Raw genomic sequence first — 18830 nt, 5'->3', positions numbered from 1 at the left:
CTTTCATTTTCTGTTGATCTGCCATTTACTTTTCCTACAGATTTTTTTCACTTTGTCTATAAAATTTCCACAAAAATAAAACATTTTGAAAAGGCCAAGCTGACCTATTCAAAATGTTGGATAACTTTAACTGTTTAAATTTAGTTTATGATCTTGTTATATGAACATTTTAACTATATTATAATCTAGCTGTAAATCTTCATATATTAGATGCTGGCACATTGAAACATTTGGTATTTATGATTAAAGGAAGTTTGAGCAGAGTTTAAGTAAACTTCAGGCTCGATGAAAATGGATTAGACTGAAGCAATAAGTGCCTCAGCATGTGCTGTACTGACTGACAGAGCCGAGCTCCACCGCTCACAGAGTTGCGCAAAAAGTTCTCACAATGTGTTGCCTGAGAGCAGCAGCAGCCTCTTCCTTATTCTGCTGATTTTCATCAGCTGTATACTGGACTCAAATATATGCTGCTGAAAATCTCAGCCAGCACCCAAAAAACAGTTTTTACTTGTTCATTGCATCCTCAGAACTCACACAGTGGATTGCCATTTTTCACTGGTGGAAATGTAGCTAGTTTGCAATTCAAGCAACCTCAAACTATTTCAAATGATTGTATTCTGGTGCCGGGAGAAAATACGATTTTACAGCACTCCACAGAGACACAGAAAACTTTCATAACAACTGGAAACATTTTTCATACTTTACACCTACCTGCATGAATAGGAGTAAGTTTAAGGATCAGTAAACAATCCCTAACAAAGGACACATAAAAAATGTGTCAGTTTAACTATCCTTAGAGATTGGCTTATTGCGGGAGCTCTTTGTTAGGGTCATTAGGTGTCATAATAGTAGCATTATTTGGACCTCTAGGGTCAAAGCAGTCATGAGCAGCTCATTAATACTCACAGCTGACACTGATCCAAGTTCAGGCAGTTTTAAATGTCATCTAATGTTTAAGTTAAGATAGAAGTCACAGCAGAGGTCAGGGTCATAGCAGCAGCACTGTCAGTTGCAGTAATGCAGGATTTGTATATCCCTATCAGCTTATAGTAGAGCCTCTCTTAGATTGCCAGTTCAAACATGGCAACAGTGTTAACATCCGACGCCCTGAAGGTAAATAACTCTGGTGTCTGTGCAGTCTGACTGTAGAGCATCAGAATGTTATTCATCCATCCAGTCATGGTTCTCTAACAGGATTAATACCAGAGCCCATATAATCTCAGCCTCCACCACCTGCCACCCAAAAGCTTCATCCAAATGGAAATAACCATTGTGAGCCTGGCAACCCACCTAACTCCCGGGGCTTGTTCTCAAATGCCCTCACACTCTCAGTCACACTCTCACAGGACTGTCTGAATCCTAACAGTCTGCACATGATAATATATTTTATTTGGGTATTTCTTGTTTATGCAGTTTTTTATGATTCAGAAACCATAATGTGGCTTTCAGTTGCACATCTGTGATTGGAATAATTTGACTGCAAACTGTGCTGTCAGTGTTTTTTTTTTTCTGGTAATATTTTGTCCTTCAGCTTGGGCATCAATTCTCTGCTGTATTAAATGTCTTGGAATTTGTCTGCACTAATTAACCAGGCCAAATTCTCAGTGGATTTTCAGCAAATGGCTCATTATTTGCACAATCGTTATTGTATTTAGGCCCGAGCCTCAACAGACTGAAATGAGCTGGAGTGTGTGTGAGTGTGTGTGAGTGTGTGTGTGTGTGTGTGTGTGTGAACACTGTCAGGGGCTGATTGTGTCCTGGTCCGTACCCAGACTGTGGCTCAGCGCTCGAGTGTACTGCTGCCTTTGGATCCACATCCAAGTACCCCGAGGCCTGGTGTCAAACCCTGCCAACAAAACCTTCTGTACTCTATCTCTCTGGTTACTTCACTGTTTCATCTTCCTCGCTGGTTCAACACAAGGAAAGACAAGACAATGTCATCATATAATAAAGGGTTTTGTCAAATATGTAGGGATATCGTTAGGACTCTAGTGAGACCTAGAACAACTTGGATACCGCTTATCTTTACTTATCAATAATGCTCATATTGATGATACTGTATCAGAGTTTTCAACACATAGACGACACCTTGGCCGGCTGCCAAGGTATATTTATGGCCGCACGAGTATAATTAATACATTTTTTTTGGTTTATCCATTAAACCATTGTTTGTGAGAGAGACGCACACTAAGGCGAGAGGGTGAAAAAGAGCCCACTAACCGTATGCCCGATACATCCCTCCTGTAAATGCGACGCTTGTTGTGCTAGAACATCTCATTTTAAAACTGTCGCTTCTTATTCTGTTGTTTTAATATTTTTCTGCAGCTGCAGTGATTGTAGTGATGCGCGTCGTATGAATCATCATCATTAAGCGCAGACCTCCTGATGTGATAACGGCATAACGAGTGAAACATTTCAAACGCGAGTAATGTACATGAATCGGTGAATATTGTCATAGATACACAAAAAACAAAGCTGCAGAATGAGGCAAGGTGGGACAAGCTGGCAGGTGTGTGTGTGAGCGTGTCTATGGCTAAAGCCTTTTTCACATACGCACTCCTGAAAATATCTAGATCATTTCAGGATGACTGCTCTGGATATTCTCCTGACTGTTCAAATATGCACCTCACAGCAGGAGACTATCCCTGTCAGATGGGGGGGGGTAGGGTAAGACTTGTCAACTGTCAAGTGATGTAAAAAAAAAAAAGGTGTGGAGTTGGCAAACTAAGCAACAGAGTCCGCTATACGACGCCATAATGAGATTATTTGTCTTAATATCAATGCTATGTGTAGTTCAACAGAGTCTCAATATAAACTAATAGTAATAGAAGATACTGGAGAACAGAAAACGTAATGCAGCCGTTTATTTACGTGCACAGAGATCATAACATTGGCGTGCCGACAGTCTATGGTCGTGCACCGATCACAGGGAATTAACATCACTCCCCCCTCTCCCACTCGCTCGAGCTGAATTCTCCTGATTATATCCTGCTGCGTTCTCACATCAGCTCACTCTGACATTCTGCAGAAAAAAATTCTAAGAGGCTGGCAGGTAAAGTCCAGATAGAGCCTGAGTGAAAAATGTGGCTGTTTGCTTTCTCACATGCAGCTCAACCTGAAGACTTCAGGAGTTCATGAGGAGTGTTCTGCAAGTGTGAAAGCCATACAAGAGAATCTAAGGAGAACGGAGTACAGATGAGCAGATGTTTGTTCACCAACTAAAATAAGTTAGATAATAAAGCACAATTCATATACAAACCTTACATTAACATCCAACTTTAAAAAAAAGGTTACGACACCCCCCTGCCTCCAACTACAGCAACCGAGTACAGCGTGATACTTTGGGAAACGGTGTGTATAATGGTGCATACATAGAAATGAAAAATGGAACAGCGGAAAAAATGTAACCATGAATGTGATATACTGTTTAATATTAAGCAAAGGCTGTTGCTACTTGACTGATGTTGTCTCCTGGATAATTTCGGAAAGATAAATTACAAGTGTTTCAAACTAAGGCTAGTCAGGAAAAAATTATTTTTTATTTAATTGACACTAGAAACAAAATCCTTCATACGTTTTTTTCCCCTTTAAAAATGACTCAGAATACAAAGTGTTCTACATCAGATGCATGGAAATAACTTCAGTAGTACGAAGTGCATAAGATGATAGATTGTTGGGAAATATGCAGACACGGGGAACGAGTGAGACAGTCAGTCTTTACAGTCTGTTTAAAAGGCTGTAAAAACTCTAAGAGGCCATAAAATGCACAGCAATCGGCCTTCTCGCATTGAAACAAGAAACTCAATCTAAGTTTGATCACTGCGGAGTAACTTCAGTGCAGTCCAGCTCAACCCTATTATTTTAGGAGACTGGAGTACAAGGCTCATGTTAATACCAGCAGGTATGCAGGGAACAAGAGAAGAGACTAGACTTAAAGTAACACTCATACAAGAAGCCACAAAGAGTCGTGTTTTTGATGTCAGCAAGAATCTCCTGAATACTTCGCACCCCGCTATTCTGGCCAGTGGCAGGTTTGTACTGTAGCATGTTGCAGCTTTAATTCTGCTGACAAAAACACTGTTAACACGACTGAAGAACGGGGCTACATCAGTGGTATAAGCTCAGACTCCCTGAAGGCGGTGACACGGTGGAAGATAAAAAAGAAACACAGACTGAGACTTTACCAAACCCTTTAAAGTGTATCCGTTGACTATTTAAAGGGTTTTTTTGGTAATCACCATGGCAAGTCAACAGCCTCTAGAAATAGGAGGAACCGTCTATTCTATCTGGATGAATCTCTTCCAGCATTTAACTGAAGTATTACTTGTGTTGTGGATATCTCGTTCTGCTTGAGCAAAGAAAGAAAGAAATAATTCTACTTCTGGTTCTTACCTGGCCCTGGCCTTGCCTCTCCAGGTCTACCACACACATGTCTACAATGGGCCCCAGGTTGGTGAATGTCTCCATCACTGCCACAAAGGAGCCCTGGTCATTGCTGTCCACGTTGAGCTGCAGAGAAAACAAAGAGATTCCTCTTTACAAATCCACAGCAGAGGAAGAGGTGATGTGGTGAACAGGAGTGAATTGTCGTTTTATATTTTATGTTGACTTATAAAACAGATACAGAATCCATCCCAAACTAAGACAGAGTTCTATTTCCATGTATCACATCATTTTACATGCATAGAAAAAGGAGAGAACACTTGCATAGTTTAAAGACAAAATTTTAGAAAAGATCTCAAGTGTCCAATATGTAAGATATCTACTCAATCAAATGATAAAATTACCTCACCATATCATCAGACATTAAGGAAACATGCTATGTTGAAGTGCAGGCTTCTCTGTCAACAATGCAACAGCCATTATGTCCTTCTTATAAGTTTAGATTTCGGTGCGGAATTGTTTTCGTTTTCTACCGGATTCTACCCGACCTACAAAGCCTTGGCATTTTTCTGATATGCTCCACGAGCAGAAATGAGGTAAAACCAGGATAAATATTGGAGATGAAGAGATAAGGGAGATAAAGTGAAGCCTCCTGCGACATGACATTCTGCGTGCACATCGGCTCGAGGGAGGAGGGGTCGGGGGTAGACAGCTTTCTTCAATGTTTTTAAATGTGGACTGCAGTACCCATTTTAAACGCTAGGTGTCAGAGTTATATACTTGGTTGTTTACCACATTGAGATAAGAAAAAAAATATTTAATCAAATGATTGTAGAAGGTGTGAAATAGTATCTTGCTGCTTACCTTCACCAACTGGGAGTCGCCCAGTCTGGAGCCCACAAAGACCACACCGTTATCCAAGTAGGTCAAACACTCAGCGATGGAAGTCTGTCGTTGGAGGGACACAAAAACATCTTGGTATTAGCCACAATTACACAAGGGCTGCTGCTAAAATACAACATCTCATTTTCAGCAATGCTTAGGGTGATAACAGTAAACACTTTCTCATCCTAATAACTTTGATGGTCTCTAAGCTTTTTCTGCAGCACTTCCAACATGTTTGCTGAAATGTGCTGACAGGCTTTTTTTTAAGAGAATAATGTAGCCCTTGGTATGAAATGGAATCTCTTAGTTAAACTCTTTTTGATCGTTGCTTTAAGAGTCATTATGAGGTTGACAAATGTGTTCAATATTTTGGTTTAAAACCAAATCCCTGCAGAATTAATAACATCTCCATCAGTCTCAGTAGTTTGTTGTTTTTTTAAGTAGATGTTATGATGCTAACTTGCTAATAGAGCTGCTTAGCATGCTGATGTGTGTTTCTCTCATGTTTTATTCAGCTGAGGTAACACCGCTCAGCTTCACAGAAACATTTTGAGGAAGTGAACTCTAAATCATGTTGATCAATGTGGAGAATACCTTTTTTGATTTATAGATTTCCCTATAAGGTAGATGTTCTTTAACATCAACTCTGCATTATTAAAACTATGTTTTCTGCACCTTACCACCTATGAACACTCTCTAACGTTTAAACAATCTGATAATACAAATAATCATTTAAAGGGACCCTCAGTCCTCAACAGATAATCAACTTAATACTCAGTCTTGTGTTCTCGATCAATCGGCCCAAATATTAATCTGAGAGAAGTATATTTGTCATTATAAAATATTTAAGTTAAATTAACTTTATTTTTTGTATTAAAAAAAAATAGCAGTTATTAGACATCGCTTTGAATGAGAGAAATTGGGAATCCTTTGTTTAATTTCATTTTTTGGACTCAATCAGTAATAGAAACCAAATTAACTGATAGAAAACTTGAAAATGGAAATTACACACTATTTACCTCCTGACTTTTTCAATTATCTGATCACAATAACAGAAAGATCACTGAGAGCACCCCTGCTCAGCTATACACACTCATATGAAGTCTTAACAATGACCACATCACTTTCCCATTGTTCAAAATTTTAACTTTGGAGCGATTAACTTAATCTTTAAAAATTTGTTATGAAAAGATACTTCAAATTCAGCCTCATCAGCGTGAACCAGGGCTTACACTCCACCATATTACTGATACACAGTGAAGACCAGTTTTACTGTGACATTTTAAAGCAGAGCTGCTGCTGCTGCTGCTGCTGCCTGTTGGCTTAGCAGACTGCACCAAACAATAAAGTTAAGACTGATTTGAAAAGCAATCTGTCTCTCGCTCAGCAGTCCTACTCTGCTTGATTGTTTCAAGCTCCGGCATCACTCTGCGGGCTCCACAGAAAGCGTTTTACCTTTCCAAACTTGGCAAGTCATTAGAGGAAAGGTGCCACAAGCCAAACGCTGTGCACCTTCACCGTGGGATTTAGCTCCGAGCACAGTATTGACATACAGTGATTGTCTAAATCAACTTAAGAGGGATAAGTGACACGCTGGCAAGCATGCAACAAAGAGGTGGGATCATTTCTTCTCATCTTCTGTACAAGTGTAGACTGATGCATTAGCTCCTGTCAGGGCCATAAACCTTTTAACAGTCAGTCGTAACAAAAGGTGGGTAGTGAGGGGGGAAAAGCATCGGGGGGGGGGGGTCGAGTCAGGTAGAGAGAAACAGATGCGAGAGGAAAGGCATGTGGACAACCAGTGACGACAGGAGGAGATAAAGAGAGAGACAGAGGAAGATGAATAGAGCACCTCTCCGAGCAGCTCCACGTGCAGGTCTTTGAGTGCCACCGTCCCGTCCATTAGCTCCTCCTTCTCCAACAGCAGCATAAACAGACGCCCCTCCATGTCGCCCAGCAGGTAGCGCGAGCCATTGGGGTCCACACGGTTGTGACATACGATGGTGCTTTGCTGCAAGACAGTATAACAGAGCCAATCATTAAAAAAACAAACAGCATTGTGAAGGAGGTCCCTGAAGTAAACAAGGAGGAAACAGGACTTCTATATATATACATAAGTTGATTAGATATGTACATGTCTAATTAAAGACACCGGGATCTGTCTTTAGAATATTTGCTTTGTCTGCTCTTTTTATGGAAACATTCTCTCGGAGGAGATTCCCCCAGCGTACAGCTTAATCCCGACTCTCACAGCTTCAGACTCCTCAAATTCTGCCTGACAAGAAAAGTACAGATTAAACACGTCGGCCTGCCGTCCTGTCAGGAACCGGCACGCTACCACAGCAGAAATCAAAGACTCATGCATGAAGAGAAGGACTCCAGGCTGTCCAGACGCTCTCATTCTTTTGGCTCATACGATCTGAAAGTCAATTACAACTGTAATAATGCACACAGGGATTACACTGAAGACTTGTTTTACAATGCTTACAATTACAGCCTAATACAGGATTTGCAACTCATTTAGGCTTTCTTTCAATCTCATAAGACACTGACAGGTGCTTTCATTTGAACAAAAGGAGATTGCATAATGAAACATTTTGTACATTTTTGTGACATGTCATTTTTCTGATTACTGAATAATGACCAAAACATGTACTGAGCGGGTCTACACAACTAGACAAAACTTGCCAGAGCTCAGAACAGACGTCAACATCTCTTTGGTACTTTAGTATCTACTTATAATCTTAAAATGCCCGTTATCACTGAAACATCTGTCATTGTGTTTTGTTTTTTTATCTTAATGTTGAAAATGTCTTGAACGGGTGTCTCTTAACGTGACAGTATCTTCACTCCAGCCCTATTCATGTTGTCAGTTCAAGGGGTGATATTTATACCTCTATAACTTCTTGCATTTAATATAAATGTCAAAGAATCATGATGATGGGGACCAAGTCGTCCCATCTCTGTGCCTGCATTGGAGGTAGTAAGTAGGGCTGCAGATATTCCTCTATAGTCCCATTGGAATTTGTATGCTTTATCATTTTTAATATTCAAATAAAGTCTATTTTTTTTAAATGCAAGAATTTAGTAGGAATCAATATAAAAGTACAAAGACGTAACGACAGCAGCGCTTCATTACAGCTCTGTTGAAAAGAGCTCCTGTTTTTATGTTGTTCCAGCGAGACAACAATCTTTTTTAAATTATTATTCTAGACTGGTTTGACAATAAAAGGAACTGAATTTTAATTGAATTGAAAAGAAGCTAATATAGTGGTTGTTTACAAGCCCTGCATGTCACGCCATGACTCCAGACTTAATGCTCCGATCGATGCATGTTGGAGTGTTTCACCACGTCCAATTAAATATGTTCACCAAATAAAACTGCAGTCACTTGCAATGCAAACAACAACAGAACCTTTCTTCTTTAACTTTCCACTTGAACAAAACTCCCTTTGGATAACATGAGAGCCTCACTCCGCCTGAGGTCATCGATAGACCTGGGCTGCCAAAAACAACCGGAGTCAAACCAGAGCAGGTGACACCAAGACACATTTTCTGACATCTTAGGAGCTTTAAAGTGTTCTTTTTTGTGGAGAGCCAATGTCTCCCGTCTCCACAATAACTAAGATAAGCTGGCTAGAATAGTATTCATGATTGGAGTAGCATTAAAATCACGTAGCGTGACTGAGCTTTCCTTCAAAAGAAGGTATTGTTATTGTCTTCTGTAAGAGCCCGAGTCAATTTCTCACTTGATTGAACCTTTACAAAACTTATTTTCACAATCCGCCCGCTTCTGATATTGCTTACATCTTCTGTCAAACAGAGAATCCACTTTTGTTTTACCACCAGCCTCCAGCGTGCCTCTCCACCGAATGGCAGCTAATTAGCTTGTTAGATTGAACAAGGGAAACCAGTGTGCTGGCCCACTTTACACCAGTCCCCAAAAAAAAAAAAAAAAAAAAAAAGGCTCATGAGTTCAGACACAGTGAGAGGAACTTCATGCAGGCAGAACGTTTGGTGTCTCACATTAGTTTTCCCCTTCGTTGCTCTAGAGTGACAATTTATTAATTAGCTGCCAAAAGTGTTGGCATAAATCAAAGGATATGCTTCTGTGTTTCCTTGACACTGCAAAAAGGAGCGCTGAGTGTTTCAGATGAATGCTAATTTCACTTTAGGTGTGAAAAATAAATAAACATCTAAAATAAAAAAAACTTCATCTTCATTTAGACTGAGGCTTCATTAGTCACACAGCAGCAACAGATGTCCCACTACATCTTCCCTCAAACATCTGCTCAGCAATGTCGGGCAATGCTTCTGCAAAAAAAATAAAAAACAGAGTTGTAACAGAGCCGAGACAGCTTGCAAGACAAGAGCACTGTAAGCTTTGCAGGCTGTTTGGGGCTTTTTAAAGAACAAACTGATCAGCAGGACACATATGAGCTGCAGCCAATGATTAAAAAAAAATAATAATAACAACGTACAATAATGTGAAGCTGCAATTCTATTTTTCACGATAGGGTCATTAACAATTTAGTGTTGCTGCTAGACAACACTCAAGAGAAAGTAATGAAGCATGTAAGGACGCTGATGTTCCTGCTAAACTGAATACTGAAATCAATATTACCAAAGAACAGTTCTGACAAGAGAATCTGGAACGGGTTTTTTGAAAGACCACAGAGCGCCTTCTTATGGAGCATACCGGTTCACTTTTAAGCCATGAGGCAAAACCCAGGATAGCCTGAACAGAATCACAAGACTCCCCCCCCCCCCCCCCCCCCCCCCCCCAAGAAGATTTTTAATCTAAAAGAAAATGACCACCTTTGAAATGACCCCGGGGACAATTAAAGTTTCTTGAATTGAATTGATATATAATACTCATGCAAGTGTCAATGAAATGCAGATTAAAAAGGTATAAAAATCACTGAAGAGTTGCTCATTTCATTACAACACAAAAACATAATTGACATTTATTTGAAGGCAGAGTCAATCCTGGCAGATCATCATCATCCTTTGTCCAAGGAGTTGAAGTTTCAGCCGCCAGGCCACAGACTCAGCCTGCCAGCATGTAGGACAAAGAGACTGAGGAGCTCATTTGTCCCTGCTGCCTCTGCCTTTTGAAACTAAAGACTAATCTGTTTTTTAACTACTATATATATATTGTCCATTGGACTTTTTGCTTCTTATTGTCCTTCCTTATGTTGTATGCTCATTGCTGGCTGTATTTATGTGTTTTACTGCTGACTGCTAAACAAATCGCTCTCTCACAGGGATAACAAAGACAACCTTGATTGAGTACTTTGAATAGTACCGCACACCGGTAAATATTCTAATTAAACTCAAAGTAAGACATGTCATTATTTTTTTCTGAACAATTTCATGTTCTTCTCTCTCCTATCATTACCAACAGGGGGTTGATTACTGAATGTTTACCTGTAAGCTGTTGAGTAACAACTTTATCTCCATATTCAAAAGGTTAAAATGCATGACTTACCAAATGCACAAATGACTCAGAAGCATGTTACATTTACCCATTCCAAAAAGGCTTGACTCTATTAACCCGATATCATACTGACAAGTTGGAAAAATAGCCAAAAACTGAAGACAACAAATTGATTTCATATAGTGACTCGCCGAGGTTTTAAATGAGGAACTACACCATCTGAACAATTTCCAGAGTGTATGAGGCCATGGCACCACAAGCACTGGGACAGTAGGAGAACATTCTCTAATTATAGGAGCAGGATGCTGCTGAGGAGCTCCTCTGGGCCCTGAGCTTTGTTAAATAAGAGCAGAGCGGTGCAGGCTCCGACTTCATCTTGTTAAGATAACACTAAAGGCGATGGTGTATGGGGAGCTAAAGTCATCATCACGGCTTGAATGAACCTGCCTTTAAATGCTACTTCAACATTAATCACGGGGTTCATAACAAATTAAGTCCAACGTGTAAACCTCAGGGTGTCCTGAGTGCAGCGAAGTATGATTATGTTCATGTAGGGCGGCTTCTGATGACAGACTGTTTTATTAGACTACATTTGATCAAATACCTTTGCATTTGGGACTTAATTTCCTACTAAACCTTCTTTTAACTTGACTAATTTGGAAACGCTTCTTCTACCGTTTTTCATCTGTGTTTCAAATTAAATTTCAAACAGTCCTAATGACTGTTATGGGACGTCTCAGAAATTGGACTCCTAATAGTTACAAAAGAGAAACATTCATTGATCCCATAATAGAATGATCTCCCTATGAAAATAAAGTGGTAGCCGACCCTGCATTGCAGATATGTATATATCATACACTGCAACTGAGTTTCTAAAAAATACATTATTTTCTTGAGCCTGGAGGATGATGAAATATCTAAAGCTGCAGGGCTTCAAAAGCAGTTATAAATATTTTACCTTGATTGTAGGTGGTGCAATGGCCAAGTATTTATCTCCATTGTGGTAGGTGATGGACTCTTGTCCTATGATTATAGCGCCCCCAAATGGCTCTGGCACTAAAATACAAGCAAAGAGGTGAAAGAGTCAGTGGCAAAGCTTTGTAATATCAGACACAGACAGGTTTAAGGCTGTAACACAAGAATACATTTAAGAAGTACTGCCACAGAGAATTATGTGATTGTTTACAGTCTTTTTTATTCATCAGGTGACTCATTAGATTGTCTTACCACAGACCTGACTGTACTATAAATCAATCATAGAGGGAGGATTCGAGAGACAAATCAAGCATCAAACATGGCAGTGTTTTCCAAAGTGTAGTCTGCTGTGCTGTGGTTGAATTTCTTTAAATAACCAAGCCTGTCTGACTTTATTCATTTCAACGTGAGAATTGTCAGACGATTTGGTCAATCTCACACAAAGAGCCTGTTCTAGTCTGACTTGTGAAAAAATTGTAAAGATTTGGAGAACAAAATCATTTGCAGAGCTTTTTTTTCTGTGTATAACTTATACTGGAGTTGCAAAGTAGCCATGGCTAGAAACCTGCATGCATCTACTTTGTATTTTGTTCACTGCATGTGTCCCTGTTAAATAAACAAATCAAAATATAACATCTGAGTAATGTACACAGTATCCACTCTAATTACCTGGGATGACCATGGATGCCTCGGCCTCCACATTCTCCTGTTTCCAGGGACCCTTGCTGAACTCCTTCTCCCTCAGAGAAACCTCGTAGGTCTTCACATGGCGCCCCTGGGGGTCCTACAATACAAACCAGACGTTAAATATTGAAAATGCCTCCAATAAGAACAGTAGGACGTTAAGTTGGAAGTTTATTCTTATTTACAGGTTCCCTGAAGCGTTTAATACCTCCCGTAAAGCTACCCTATTCCATTGATCAACAGGTGATCACAACACACCAAGATGTAAACAAAACAAATGAGACTTGGGAAATGTTTCACAAAGAAGGGACATTCTTGAGACATTCTGTCAGAGCTAGAGGACACACACAACCAAAAACTGAATGTTTACGTGACTTCTGGTTGAGAACAGGAAAACCCTACATCATAGATGTGCCAGCACAATCTGTCCCGCTCCTCTTACACAGACACACTCCCTCATCCAATCAGCGCTCGTCCTGCCTCAGTACCTGGTAGATGAAGCAGACGGTCGGGGCCTGACAGCCGTAAAGGAAGTGAACATCGATGACCTGCAGCTCCTCCAGTCTGATGTTGAAGGCTTTCAGCTCGCGGTTGTCGCGGTCCAATGGGATCACCTTGAACAACCCGTCGTAAAGCCGCAGGCCAATCATGCGGCATTCTGGGTCAACGATGCCAATAATGCCCGTCTCTGATGGGCGCCCAATACGATCCTGCAAAAGAGCATTTGTTCTCTGACTGCTTTTGACACTTTATGGATCAAATTCTAATGATACTGTGCACAGCATTTAACAGTATTCAGACAGTCTAGACAGGCCTGACAGTATTTAGAAAGTCGTGATAAAGTTTGATTAATGAAGGTCTTAAAAGTTCACGAGAGAAGCTCAAAATACACATTTCTTCATGTAAACAAATCATCCAAAACTAAATGTCTGTTTAACTAGTAGATGTCTAAATAAAGGTCATTTCACAAACCACTTTTTTTTTTCTCACCAACCTGGACATTGCCGTGTGCACGGGTGATGATGTCAATGCTCTCGCCGTTCTGTTTGTACTCTAGGATGCAGGCGTTGTACTTGGATGTGAGAATGAACAGGAGATCTTTGCTCTCACCCTGAGTAAATGTCAGAAGACAACACAGTCATCACAGAGCAAACATGAAAGGGGCCTGTGGTCAATTTAATTAAACTGGCTTATTACAACAACAACAGCAGCAGCAGCAGCAGCAGCACTGATCAGACATGAGGGACCAGTTTCACAAAGACTGGACCGGATCTATTCAGCCTTATATGCTGTAAAAGATGTTTTATGACTATGAGGAAATCTGGTTGGAAATGAATTCTGGGTATAGCAAGACTTTTTACAAGCTATAAAACATGGTCACCTTGCAAATGTAACTTCCGTCAACAAATCCTATAACCACCCAGGACGGGATCAAAACTCCTTGATCAACACCGTCTTCCTCACCTCATGACTCTTTACTAACTCTTCACCCTCACGACTCTCCAAACATCGCAGGGAAGCCACATAGTCTGACCCTTTTTGCCACTTGGTGCAGCTGATCAGCAGGTTCCCCTGATAGTTACACTGGTGCTCTAAGTTTGCCTGAAGGTAGCGTTTGAAAGCTTCTGGCTTGTAATAAGTTTGTCTTTATTTACCATGAAATGGTTAACCCGCATAAGATTGGCCCAACAGCTAAATTAAGAACGTCTAAAATATCTTTGTGAAACAGGCCCCTGATTTCCTCAGAGCATAAATAGCAGAAACAGACTTGACCCGTTCATGACTATAATAAATGATCCGTAGTTGGACAAACTTGGAAGATGGTCTCCTGATCAAAACATGCATGCATGTAAAAATGACCCCTGAAAATAAAAAAAAAGACTAAGAAATAAAAGAGACAAATCTATGCACATGAGGGTTAAATTGGGTCAGTGCTGTCCACATGTTCAACAATAACATATACAATACATAATATTGGATGAAAAAAAATCAATAATCTGTGGTAAACTGAAAAAGATTTTATTGTAAATTCACAATAAAGTTACAGTAAAGTCATTTTCAGTGTACCACGAGTTCTTGATCTGTTTTTCATTGTATGTTCCAGCAGCTGAGCGGCAGCTGAAAACATAGGTAGGTTGTGCACAGCATGCCCCGGTGGTCTTTTGCATAATTATTGTATATTTGTACATTTTCGTATGTCATTATAATTACAAACAACATGTAAAATTTTGTATAGTGTTTGTGGAGGACAACGGCCACTGGTTTGTCTGCTTTGTAATGTCTTGATTTTACAAGTGAATACTACAACATCAACACATGATGATTTGACTCAGATCCTTTATCACTACCTGGAACTGTAAGTCAGCTGGTAAGCTCTGGGTGGACTCAAACCATCAAGGCAGCTGCCATGTATTGAAATCTCTTCTTATTGTAGGCAAAACCAAAGTCGGTCTGATCATTATATCAAAGCCACTAAAATGACACCATGGCTGGTTAAAGCAGTCTAGTTTCATCAATAAGTAAGCAATAAGTAAGGTCTTTTTACCTGCTTTTTGTAAAGTGTCTCGAGATAACACTTGTTATGAGTTGACGCTATACAAATAAAAATGTATTGATTGATTGATGTGTATGCAACCCTCTTAGCAAGTTAAAGGATGTTGGGTTGTGGTATTTGAAATATATCTCTCTTAGAATCAACGTTTTGTTAAATTGTATTTTATTCAACTTTTTAAAACACTCATTTTTAACTTAAGATATCCAACAAATGTATATTAACACATTCATTCACAAGTTTAATTCCTTTTCATTTCCTTTTTGAGGGATTAAAGTTACATTTAAAACGACTAGAGCAAGGAACAAGAGCCTTACAGATCACACTTAGTTTTATTCACTGCCTGAAGTATTTCTCAGGACTTTAAGGGGCGGTCAGATCAGGGGATTGTCTCACCTTCAGTTATATGTTATTTCGAGTTTGACAACTGGTATCAAGAAGATTTACTATGCTTGCACAAATACATTAGAATCCATGACAACCCTCAAATCACTTAGCCCTGAAAAATAAAAACCTAATTCCACCCCTAATTTTAAAACTCTCCGGAATAGACTATTTTCTGATTCTGTGTGAAATAAAAGCAAAGAAACACATCCACCAGTGTAACAAAAGTTACTCAGTGTTTAAGACCACGCACACAAACAAACTTACCTTTGGCCTGAACAGCTCCATGACGGCGATCTTTCCATACATGCCCACCTCCTTGACGGGCCGAAGCCCCTCTGCTGTGACCACATAGATCTCCAAACGTGTGTTTTTAGCTATGAGCAGATTGAGGTCCTCCGCAGACGTGAAGTGACCTGTGGAGACACCAGAAATCAAAACATGTTCATCATACTGAATGAGCGTAGCAGTAAAATGTTTGGTGTGGATTTCACATCATGTCAATTTGAAAAATACATGTTAATCATTTTGGTTGGATTGGACTTCTAGTAAGGCAGACAGAGAAGCCTTTTAAAGGAATATTGATTCAGACAGAGAGAATATGATAATGTTACAATGGTGTAATTACTATGAAGGCAGGGGCGGAAAGTAAACTCGACAGTAACAGTAGTTTTTAAAATCAGGAATTTTACTTTAACATAGGTATGTTTTGGGTAATTATTGTACTTAGTTACATTTATAAAAACATTCATTACTGAGCAAAAGGAAGAAAAAAAACAACTAAAAATGCTCAAAGGAGATCCAAGCTTTCCTACGTGAAACTGACCACCTGATTTACTTCTAGGTACCATATGATGGCCAAGGGCGAAGTCAAATCACAAAGAAGAATAAAACCACTGCTCACACTAAAATGGGAAGATGATGTTAGATGAGTCACACCAAAACATGGTCACATTTTCTTTCAGTACTTGTACTTCTATTGAGTAGCAATTCCCTAGAGATCAATAAAGTATCCTTCTATCTATCTATCTATGATCCACTTGTTTGCCCTGTTTTAACTAAGGTAATATTTCAGTAGAGCTGTGTAAACAGTTTGAACATATTTGTATCCCATATGTCTGTATAACTGCTAAGGACCATAGTGAGAGTAATGAATCCACATAATATTCAAAATTTGCTGTTGCCATGCACTTTAATACAAAGGTGTTCATCTAATTTAACACCCTGGTTGGAGATTCAAATTCTCGTGTAGATTTTGCACTTTTGCTAGAGTACAATTATAGAACAGTAATTTTACTTGTACTTAAGTACAGTTGAATCAAAGTAACTTTATTGTTACTTGAGTACAATGTTCTTGTACTATTCCCATTCCATTATGAAGGTAATAAAATCATCCACGTTGTGAAATAAAGGGGGAAAGAGGCAGGCATTTTAGTTGCCGTCATTACATATCTAGACGTTTCAAAATGACATTTTCAGTAACAGCAGGGCAAGACTTATCATCCCAACCCCTGGACAGTTACAATTCTACAATTCACTTAGCAGACTCTTTTATCCAAAGCGACGTACATCAGAGAGTAAGTACAACACAAGATAGGATCTAGAAAAAAAGGGAACAATGTCAGTAAGAGCAAACGATCATCTTTGAGTCCGATTGGACACACAGGTGCTGACAGGAAGTGACCAGAGGCAAAGCACAACATTTACGGCAGTTCTAGAGAGCTCTAATCAGTATAGAAACCATCTTATAAGTCGTCGTTATCAAACAAAAACAATCGTCACAACCATCATTGTCATCAATGATATCGAGACCATCATCATTAAGTTAGTAGGTATTCATGAAAGAGCTGGGACAAATCACTCTGACTTTGTGCAATAATAATGTTATATTAATGTTATATTATGTTTATCAAACCACTGTGCAATAACATGTGTTACACTGAATATTACAGACTACACTTTTGTCAAATAGCTGATCTATTTTTTTAAATCTATTTTTTTGTACATTCTTAATTTTTCTTTTTACATTTAAATTGTACTGTGTTCACTTTTTGTCTGCAATCTTTGCTCTTTGCTGCTGTAACAATGTAAATTTCCCCATTGTGGGATAAATAAAGGATTATCTTATCTTAAGCTTTTTCTTAAAGTTAGATGATTTAATAAAACCACATTAGAGGTGCACTTTGAAGTTTTGGTAGAGATATGTGTAAGTTGGTGAAATGTACAGATTCGGTTGTATATGTTCATAACTCTAAACACAAACTGTCCTCAGATAAAAATGTGGTCCCTGTAACTCTGTTTGAAGATGACATACTACATGAGAAGTTTTGGTGGTGGGCCGCAACAGTGAAAGTGTAACTCTCCTGGTATCTTTAAAGATCCAAACAGTGCTCCAGGGACCTGTTTTTCCTTTAAATAAAGTTTGTGTATTTAGTTCAGAAAATATAGCATAGAATTGTTTCACTTCTCCAACTTTCACCACCAAATCTACACAGTGCACCTTTAATTAAACATCAGGATGTTTATAGACCCTTCATTTGTAGCCAACATCCATTAGATCAAACGTCGACACTACCTTTTCATGAAGTTTAAAAAGTGGTTAATTTTACGGAATCAATACTTTGTAAATATATATCCCCTTGTGATTTGAACAGTATTGAAAAGCTATGGTTGATATTTTCAGATAAAAAAAAATCCAATCGCATTTTGATCTGTAGCCATCAAACTGTGATCCTGAACAGATAACGTTGAATATCAAAGAGCATCGTATCTGCCTTCTGTACAGGTTTGATTTTAACACATTTAAGACGGTCCTGTGTGCTCATAAGTGTGTGTCCACTCTCAACATTTGACTTTGCAAAACAAAAGCTAAGCTTAGCCACAGGCCCGTGTGGAGCAGCGCGGGAGCTCCGTTAGCACGCAGGTTGACAAAACGCTTCATCTCTGCACAACTGCAACAAAAACAACAACAACAGCGGATCTTTTACCTGTGATGCAGGCGTTGACTGCGGTGGGTTTCTGGGCTGTTACCACGTAGTTGTACGACATTTTTGACAACAACAAAACACAAACACCAGAGAAGTGTTTTAATCCCACAAAACTGACAAAATCATTGATAATATAACTCCCGGAAGTAGTTAGCTGAGCCGTTTAGAGCATAGCACGACGACGAGAACGGAGGAGACGAGACTTTAGGCGTGAGCGCCCCCTGTGGCGCGGAGGCATTATACAATTCAATTCAATTTTTTTATTTTATTTTTTATTTTATTTATTTATTGCACAAAACATAAACATAATAGATCAATGGAAAAACTATGGAAGCCCATTTCCGCCAGTTAAAAAAATAAAAATGAAAATAATAAAGTCATAATAATGAGATAAAAAGTCAAAATTATGAGATAAAAAGTCGAAATTATGAGATTCAAAGTCGAAATTATGAGATATAAAGTCATAATAATGAGATAAAAAGTTGAAATTATGAAATATAAAGTCATAATAATGAGATAAAAAGTCAAAATAATGAGATTA

The 18830-nt window shown here is 39.1% G+C and overlaps 1 protein-coding gene across 1 annotated transcript in view; it reads right to left on the bottom strand.

The window, feature by feature from the left end:
* ddb1 (damage-specific DNA binding protein 1) overlaps positions 1-18461 on the bottom strand; it is a 55651-nt gene extending 37190 nt beyond the window's left edge. The window contains exons 1-9 of the mRNA XM_061065771.1: positions 18290-18461; positions 15570-15718; positions 13362-13478; positions 12856-13077; positions 12353-12467; positions 11667-11764; positions 7121-7279; positions 5248-5331; positions 4393-4509 (exon numbers count right to left, since the gene is read on the bottom strand). Coding sequence (XP_060921754.1) covers positions 4393-4509; positions 5248-5331; positions 7121-7279; positions 11667-11764; positions 12353-12467; positions 12856-13077; positions 13362-13478; positions 15570-15718; positions 18290-18350 — 1122 coding nt within the window. The 5' untranslated portion in view covers positions 18351-18461. The remainder of the gene's footprint in view (positions 1-4392; positions 4510-5247; positions 5332-7120; positions 7280-11666; positions 11765-12352; positions 12468-12855; positions 13078-13361; positions 13479-15569; positions 15719-18289) is intronic.
* Between the last annotated feature and the right edge of the window lie 369 nt (positions 18462-18830).

This window comes from Labrus mixtus, chromosome 1 (genome assembly GCF_963584025.1).
Source record: "Labrus mixtus chromosome 1, fLabMix1.1, whole genome shotgun sequence".
Taxonomy (NCBI): Eukaryota; Metazoa; Chordata; class Actinopteri; order Labriformes; family Labridae; genus Labrus; species Labrus mixtus.
The sequence above is the reverse complement of the archived record's forward strand: the minus strand, read 5'-3'. Positions and strand labels throughout refer to the sequence as shown.